General features: G+C 36.8%; 1 protein-coding gene across 3 annotated transcripts; it reads left to right on the top strand.

The window, feature by feature from the left end:
* Nucleotides 1-414: 414 nt before the first annotated feature.
* Nucleotides 415-4231, top strand: LOC106087067 (uncharacterized). 3 transcript variants are annotated; one of them, XM_013251961.2, is made up of 4 exons: nt 415-608; nt 672-954; nt 1076-2172; nt 2230-4231. In XM_013251961.2, the coding sequence occupies exons 2-4, from the start codon at nt 727-729 to the stop codon at nt 3164-3166; spliced, it is 2262 nt and encodes a 753-aa protein (XP_013107415.1). In that variant the 5' UTR covers nt 415-608; nt 672-726; the 3' UTR covers nt 3167-4231. The 3 variants fall into 3 exon arrangements, with proteins under 3 accessions (XP_013107415.1, XP_059226879.1, XP_013107414.1); XM_059370896.1 differs by having other exon boundaries at nt 676-954; XM_013251960.2 differs by having other exon boundaries at nt 415-954.
* The last annotated feature ends 4861 nt before the right edge of the window (nt 4232-9092 follow it).

A 9092-nucleotide genomic window follows, 5' to 3' on the forward strand; every position in this document is an offset into this window, starting at 1 on the left:
GCAAACTTCTTATATATCAATGAGTGCTGTCCGATTCAAGTATAAGCCCAATGATAAGGGGCCTCCTTTCATGGCCGAGTCCAAACAGCGTGCCGCAGTGTGACACCTCTGTGGGGAGAAGTTTTTACATTACTGCCATACCATACGATGCCATGCCATACCAGGATTCGAACCCAGACGATCGGCGTCATAGGAGGACATGCTTACCACTGCTCGATGATGGCCTCCAATGGCATTGGCCAACACTTAACACAAATTAACAAAGATTCATATACTAAAGAAAATTAATTTTGATGCTATGCTAATGGAATTTGCCTTAGCAAAACCCCAATTTTTACTTTTTCTCCCCATCCCGAAAAACTTCCCCTGTTTGGGGAATTTTCTCTTAGTCTGACAACGCAGTCGATTCGTGTTATCGTTGTTTCGCTATCACTGACATTGTTTTTCTCTTATTTTTAGTTAATTTAGTTTTTCATGTTAAATTTGTGCATAAATATTGCAAAACCTAATTTTTTGCTTATTGGGGTGGCTGGTGAGAACGTAAAGAGCAAAAGGCATCGCCCCTAATTTTTATTTCCACCATTTGGGTTCAATTTTTCTACTATGCTGTATGTTGGTGTTTTCATATCCATTTTTTCGAGAGGAGGAAACTAAAAATACATTTTTCCCAGACAGACACCTGGTGTTTTTTCGCACATAACTAAAATATTGTTTTATTATTGAATAATGGATGCTGCCAAATCGTCATCGGTGGCAAGTAAAATGCTTGAAGAGGCGCTCTTCCAAATGGATGGCATTATAAAGCAACAGGGTGGTGAGAACCAAACACAACAGGATCAATCGAATATAAAAACTCCTCCGGGCAACGGAAGTTGTAACATTCTAGAACGAAGTGTCATATCAAATGCAAATGTTTTGTCAACAGCAAAAACTTTGGCCCTAGCATTGCAACAGGTGAGTGATGATTAATAGATAAATCGAAAAAATGATACGATAAAACATGTAAGAGCATAAAAATTTCAACACTTTGCATAGTCAAATAGGTAGACATACCACCTTTTCGTTTTCATTCCAGGTTGGACTGGCTGCCCCTACACCCGATACCGTCACGGCAGTTATTATTGCCGATTGGCTCGATCCCCATATACCACGACAAGAAGACGACGAGCGCATTAGACGCTTGCAGCGGGACAAAGAGTCATTGGCTTTACAATACCAAATGGTGGCAGACAAATTGTGCGAACAGGCCGATCGCATTGTTGAACTTGAAGGCTTGTTGGCAGAGAAAAACCAACAGCTGAGTGCCAAAGATGAACTGTTGCAACGGCAATTATGTACGCGATCGGAATTGGAAACTCAAAAGCTGGAGCTAATGTCAGCCTTAAGCGAATTGAAGCTACATAGAGCTGCGTTGGAAAGAGAAAACATGGAATTGAAAAATTTTGAGAATATGACAATAACCCAGGAGCCTTTGAGGCGCATAGTTGCTCCTTTTGGTAGTTTGGGAAATTTAAACCAGGCTTCCGGCCAAGCACCAAAAACACCACCGTCATCGTTACGTCATCAGATACATCCGTTATATCACAGCCTACCCAGATCACAATGCCATAAGAACAACAATAAACCAAAACTACCCATTAATCCCCACCACAATAACAATAACAACAACAATAATAATAGCAATACCACAAACAACAACAGCAATAAATCATTTGACAATAACACCACCACCACCACCATCGCAAGTGCGAGCAAACAGCGAAACGTTGTATTTGCCTCGAATGAAAAAATACTCATTGATGATGATTGTGGCCACAGTGGAACACCCGACATCATGTACGGCAGTTATATCTCACAGTCAAACACCAATTCAACGCCCTCTCCAACTTTGAAGGAAAGATCTGCCAAAGGCTTTCGTAATATATTTGGAAAATTGAGGCGCAGCAATAGCGGCAATTTGGAATTTCCGGCCTTGGAACAAGCCGAACCCGAATTCCGCAGGGGAGATCGAGCCAGAGCAACAGCCGGTGGTCGCATAGAGTGGTCAACGCAGGCACCACAAAACTCCACAAATTGCAATTCATATAAAAATTGGTCTGAGTGGTCTGCACAGGACATCTGCAATTGGTTGAGCGGTGAATTGGGCCTGCAATGCTATGAAGAAGATTGCAGGTAAGTACAAGCATATTTAATTCATTTGCAATGATACAAATACTTTTCTATCTCCAGAAAATGGCTAAAAAATTATCCAGCGTCTTGCTTTTTTAAAGCATCACCAGTGGATATTGAAAAAGAGCTAAATTTAAAGTCTCCATTGCATCGCAAGAAAATAGTATTGGCCATTGATGAACTTTGCGGCAAGGAGGAAGATGTGTTGGCCCAGAAGGCAGCCCACTTAGATATGGGTTGGGTAGTCCGTTGGTTAGATGATATAGGTTTGCCACAGTATAAAGACAATTTTCTGCAGGCTAAAGTTGATGGGCGTATGCTGCATCGTCTGACCATGGAAGATCTGGCCCATCTACAGGTTACATCATGTCTTCATATAGCCTCCTTGAGGAGAGGCATACAGTGCATGCGAGAAATGGAATGGAATCCCGAATGCCTAATCAGACGCTCTACCAAGGTGCCTAAGCGCAACAGCTCGGATAATCCAGACGAACAAATGGACAAAAACGATGAGCTGGATACAAGCTTGGAGTACATTGCCTTATGGACGGCGCATCGTGTCATGGAATGGTTGCGTGTTGCAGACTTATCCGAATATGCTCCAAATCTGCGGGGCGCCGGGGTGCATGGTGGCCTCATGCGCTATGAGCCACGATTTAATGCAGAATTACTGGCCGATCTGTTAAGCATACCGCCCAGTAAAACACTGCTGAGACGCCACTTGGCTACACACTTTAAAGAGCTGCTAGGCCGAGACGTCATTCAAGGCAAACGCGACGCGGAGGCCCAACCCAGTTATCAACCACTAACTATAACGGCCAAAATAAAACCACCCAAAAAGACCCAGTTCTCTTTGAAGAGAAGAAAATCTACCAAAGGTCTGACTTGCGGCGGCACCGAAATCGAATGGACAGACTATGTATGTCCCATGACCAATACAAACGAACAACATAACAATTCGAACACTTCATCGTCTACAAATTCGACAAGTAATTGAAGGCAATTGCGTAAATCGTATTCATATTCTATTTAAGCTACATACGTATATAACCATAATAATATTTAATTTAATATTTTCTTCTTCAAATTTGCTACTAACTACTAATTTCTAACATTTCATACATAATCAACAACAACACTGGTTGATCAAAAAACAAAAAGCTCTTTTCCTGTTTCACATACACACCAACAACACATGCATACATACAAACTTATGATAGAACCAATGTGTGTCTTCCAAAAGCGCGTTTCACAAAACCAAGTTTTGTCACACGCTTTTGCTCAACGTAAACAAACGAAAACCAAAACCAAAACGAAAGTATTCCCAAGCATTTTGAAAAAAAATTAGCAACCATCACGTGAAAAAAAGAATACCTACAAACCTAGTGGAAAACGCAGAAAATAGGAGAGAAAAAACAAAATTATCATAGACCTAAGACCCAGTTCAGCACCCTATAGAGAAGCAATCATATCGTTTTTTGATATTTTAGATAAAAGCAAAACATAACACGAACAAATGCTCATTACCCTATACCGTAAGAGTATTTCACCGAAAACCTACCTACCTAACGTAGTGAAAACGACATTTAACACTTACCACCACCTTAATTTATTTTATTTACGATATAAACATTTTTTTATAGTTATATATATATATTGTTTTTGATTTATATGCATTTAGCTACCAATGCCAACACCAACAAGAAAATAACAACAAAAACTCACGTTTAAAAACCTACCTGCAGCATTGACCAACAAAAAGTTGTATTTTTTCGCATTTTAAGAGTTTATTTCTTGTTTTTTCTTTCTTTCTTCTTCTTTTATCTTTATCTTGAAGAATAATAACAACATCGTAAAAGTGTGTAACATACAAAATTAACAATTTAAGCTATAGTAGTATAATTACCCCCGCATTTAAGTTTAATTTTCATTTACGAAATACCATTTTACGTTCCCCCTTTCGAAAAACCAAACAAACCAAAACATTATTTTTGTTAATGTAAAAAAAAGAAACGAAATAGAAACAAATAAAAAGAACAACATTACAACCTTAACACTTAAACGACTAGAGTTTCACATATTGCCAATGATGCATGAACTAAGGACGGACTTGTAAAACTTGAGTCCCAACAGATGTTTCGTATTTAATTTGATTTTCTTAAACTTATGACTACGTACCATCTGCTTTTTTTGAAGGATGGAAATTATAAAAAAAATCTTATATCATATCTTTGGCAGCTTTCAGATGATACAATAATTCCTTATTTACTATTTACATTGAGTTTCTTAGAGTAAATTATATGTAATTGAATGGGCTAGCAAGTGTTTGCTGAATTCGATTAAATGGAGTATGGCAGCGCCCTTTACCCATGTTCCACATTCGAATAATGCGTGGTGAGTCATGTGTTCTTTAACAAAGCCACATCTCTTTTGAACAGAAAAAAAACGTTTTCGATCAGAAAAGGACTTGCAAATACAATTAGTTGTTTTGTTAGCTGCTATGTTTCGGCGAAAACCATAAAACATAAAACTTAGATTTTAAAAAATCAAATATCAAAATTTTTTTGTGTTGAGTTCTTGGGTTTATAAGAAAACTAATGTTGCAGTTTTTTAATGATTTTCGAAACATCTTCGATGATCTTCATCACAGCTTTTTGTATTGGCTCTTTTGCTGTTACACAAAACAAGAAGCAAAAAATTTTGATTAGACTCCAAAAAGTAAACAGATGACAAAGGTGGCAAATTATTGTTTTTTTTTTTTTACCTTTTTTTGTGAAAAAAAAGAGCCGAATTTCTCTGATAGATTAGGTTGCAAAGAGGGTGCGGATATTAATCCGCCCCATGCCACTATGGACGTTAGGGTGATGACTTATTTCTCAAAAATTATTTTCTGCTACACGAATGAATGAATTTTTGACTAAAACAACTTTTATTCCATTTAAATATTAAGAAAGGTCCCGCACAAACCACTTTGAAACTATTTTTTTTTTTTTTGAAAAAATTTAAAATTTTTCTTTTTTTTTTTCAATCGTACAATTCCAAAACGGATGAGTGTATCAAGTCTTATAACTTTCACGAAAAGCCACATTACTTATGAACAAAATGAGATATTTATCGGTAAAATCGGTTTACGTGCTTCGTTTCTATTAACAATTAAGTGAAGGTATCTCACTTTGAATCGAATGTACAGTGATGGCCATATAATTAGGGACACCGCTTTTAATTTTAAAAATTTAGGTTTTATCAAAATTAAATGATAAAAAAAACCTAATTTTTCATTCATCATTAAAATAATCGAGGCGAAAAAGTTGCTGAGTTTATATAAAAAGGCAAGGAAATATTTCATTCAATTTTTGCTTGGACAGCTAATTCGGGATATTTATGTTTTTCATGTATTATACTGCTCTTTAAATCAGGATTTAATGGCTCGATCAGGTGTTTTCCCTTTATAAAATCAGCTGACGTGAGTCTTAAATCCGGACTTAATGAGCAGTGTAAACGGGGTTTTAAGCAAAACAAGGTGTGATTTGTGTAGCCTAATTTGGCTCTTCCTCTGGTTCTTAGGGCTCAGATAAGTCAAATAACTAGTTCGATGACACTGTCATGTGAGTACTGCTCTTCAATTTGGGGGAAGGCTTGCAAACAACTTTTTTTTTAGCGAATCTGGGAGATATTTAGCCAAAGTCAAACAAGGAACTTGACTCTCAGGCCATAATCCTGATGGATGCAACATAATGGGTATGGGTGCTTTTTTATGGTACGCTGTGGGTCCTAAAAGAAAGAATACTTAAAGAATAGATCACCATTTTCGTAGAAATGTAACGGAAAATGCAATGAAAAAAGCTCAAAGCTGTCGTCTCACTGGGCAGCAACGGTGTGCCATCAGCTTTCCGCTGAGGCCATTGAAATCCCAACCCCATATCAGTCAGGAATCCCCGAGGCTATCGAAAAGAAAGCTACCCGGGCTAATGGTTACTTGGTAAGCACGGAGAAGTGGAGCATGCACTGTGACGGCAAACTCTTTGAAAGCAGAATCGCAGTAGGACTACAGAATGTGTTAGATGAGTTCAACCTATTGTGATGGTTGTGGCCGATCCAACAAGCGTGAGTACCGACAACAAGACAATTGTTGTTGTTCGATTGCAGCAAATATTCTATGAGAAAGGTCACCCCGCACCCAAGTTCATTAGTTGCCACCACCATGGGCTGGATCGCGTTCTTCGCGTTGTCGACTAAATCTCCAAACATCGAGTACTTCTTTGAGCTGGATTTGAACAAAAATTAAGACTAAATGAAAGCAGTTTTAGGCATATGGAAACAGGGGGCTGGAGAGACGTCATGAAGCTTCTCTTCCACCTCACTCGTGTATTGCGTCTCTTCACAGAGAGGAGTGAGATCTTATTTGTAAAGTTTAAGCAGATCCCAAATATCAGCAATACACGTTGGTACTGTCTTGCCATTCTAGCTCTTCCTCCGTTTATTCTGATGCCAGATGCTTGGCACAGATTGCGTAAAATCTGTTCAATTTCAATTTCTTACTCGTGGATTGATTATTGGTTTAGTAGTCAGTTGTTTCGCACTAACGATTTTCAAGTACTATCTGTAGCTCTGATTGACTACCCAAAAGCTTTTAAATGGAAAAAGATAAATCTCCATTCAACATTGCGATCAAAGTTATTTAAGATTTGTTCAACTCCTGCCGCAACAAGGGCAACCTTCCACTAAGATTCATCCTCTCCAATGACAACGTGAATATCTTACGTACTTGTGTGTCTGATGATCCTATGTAATGTTACAAATATTGTATATATGTGGCTCTAAAGCTAGTGTTCAGTTATGTATATAACATGAAAAAATTGCCCAAAGAGCCGAAATATAAAATTTTTAAATCATTTTGTGAGTGAGTTTTTTTTTAATCGAATGACGTTAAATGTAGGATTTTATCTAAACTTAAAAAAAAGCTCATCAAAGTATGATGCAGGGATATGAGGTGTTAAAAAAGTCATCACCCTAGTGGACATACATACAACTCAGCCAGCAATCGGCTTGTTGTGCGTTTCAAATAATAAAAAGTAACCTCGAAAAAGAAATTCAAAGTTAGGAAGTCCGTGCTAATTACAAAATCCTCAATTGTTTTCCATGCCCCGCTCTGATAAAGGTCATCAACGATGTATCGAAATATTGGAATTGGAATAATTAAAGCAAAAACATAAATTTCTTTTAAAACGAATTTTCGACGAATTACAATAAATGAATATCGATTTAATTTCAACAAATTTTACAATTTTAAAATGTTTTCTAAAAAATGGAACCTTTGAAGACATTTTTTCTCATAACCCAATTTTGCCGAATCTTTCTGAGCAAAGCAATCTTAAAAATTGTGTTGGTGCTTTAATTAATCGTTTTATTTTTAATTATTTTTATTTTTAATTATTTTATTTTATTTTTAATTATTGTCGATATTTCGACCACCAACGGTGATCATCCTCAAGCTCTCAACTAGAAATTTAACATAATCAGTTATTAACCAAAAGAAAAAGAAGTCAATTTGTCTTTTTTGTGTAATTATTCTATTTATAAAAGTGTATTTTTGGTTCATACTTCTTAATGTTAAATTTCTAGTTCAAAACTTGAGGACGATCACCGATGGTGGTCGAAATATCTATAAGAATTAAAAATTGAAGGATTAATTAGAGCAACAACTCCTGTTTTTATACCTGCCACCTTAGGATAGGGGTATACGAATCTAGTCATCACGTTTGTAACACCTCGAAATATTGATCTGATACCCCATAAAGTATGTATATTCTGGATCGTCCCGAATATACATACTTTATGGGGTATCCGCTTGTAATGGTGTTGCCGACAGAGAGTGGAAAAATGTTGCATTTCTTATACCGTGCCAAGTCTACGGTGGGGAATGTCTCACTTTAATCAGCGGCTATCATTTTGGCAAATTTTGTTTGAACAGAAGAAGAAAAAGCCAAAATTTACTGAATGTTTGCAAAAAAAAAGCGGCAAAATATTAAAAATAAATATTGGGTTGCCCAAAAAGTAATTGCGGATTTTTCATGTAGTCGGCGTTGACAAATTTTTTCACAGCTTGTGACTCTGTAATTGCATTCTTTCTTCTGTCAGTTATCAGCTGTAACTTTTAGCTTGCTTTAGAAAAAAAGTGTAAAAAAAGTATATTTGATTAAAGTTTTATTAAAAATGCATTTACTTTCTTTTATAAAATCCGCAATTACTTTTTGGCCAACCCAATATATAAAAATTAAATCCTCCAAAAATGGGATTTATTTTTGTTTGGTAAAGCCTGCAAAAAAAAAACACAGGATTAAGCACTTAAATCTCGAAAAGGCCATAAATCCGGATTTAGCGGCCAATGTAAACGTACTTTTAGACCTTCATAAACAACCGCAGCCGCTTGTACGTACCGGAAGGGCCCAATGGAGTCTTTCATCGGCAAGGGCTGCCGCTACAATGTAAAACACACTGCTACAACAAAAACAACCTTATTTAACCACGTACAAAGTCATTGGTCAAATAAGATCTTAGGGCTTGGCAAATAAAATATATAAAAAAATAAAACATTTTTGAAAAAAATAAAAACATTTAAAATATTCTTTTTTTTTATAATTTCCGCCATAGTATGGAGGTATACCGATTTTGTCATTCTGTTTGAACACATCGAAATATGCGTTTAAGACCAAAGAGTATTCATATATATTCTTGATCCTCATGACATATTAATTCGATCTGGCCATGTCCTTGTGTCCGTCTTTCTGTCGAAATCACGCTAACATTCGAACGAGTAACGGTTGTGGTTGTAAATGGGCCAAATCGATAGCTGCCATAGAAATCGATCTAGGGTCTTGACTTCTTGAGCCTCTATAGGGCGCAATTCTCATCCGCTGAAATTT

Source organism: Stomoxys calcitrans, chromosome 1 (genome assembly GCF_963082655.1).
Source record: "Stomoxys calcitrans chromosome 1, idStoCalc2.1, whole genome shotgun sequence".
Lineage (NCBI taxonomy): Eukaryota > Metazoa > Arthropoda > Insecta > Diptera > Muscidae > Stomoxys > Stomoxys calcitrans.

Excerpts from the sequence above, each read along its gene's own strand:
- LOC106087067 (XM_013251960.2), top strand. The coding sequence starts at position 727 with ATGGATGCTGCCAAATCGTCATCGGTGGCAAGTAAAATGCTTGAAGAG. Across the intron at positions 955-1,075 it reads TGGCCCTAGCATTGCAACAG|GTTGGACTGGCTGCCCCTAC; the intron begins GTGAGTGATGAT and ends TTTTCATTCCAG. Across the intron at positions 2,173-2,229 it reads TGCTATGAAGAAGATTGCAG|AAAATGGCTAAAAAATTATC; the intron begins GTAAGTACAAGC and ends TTCTATCTCCAG.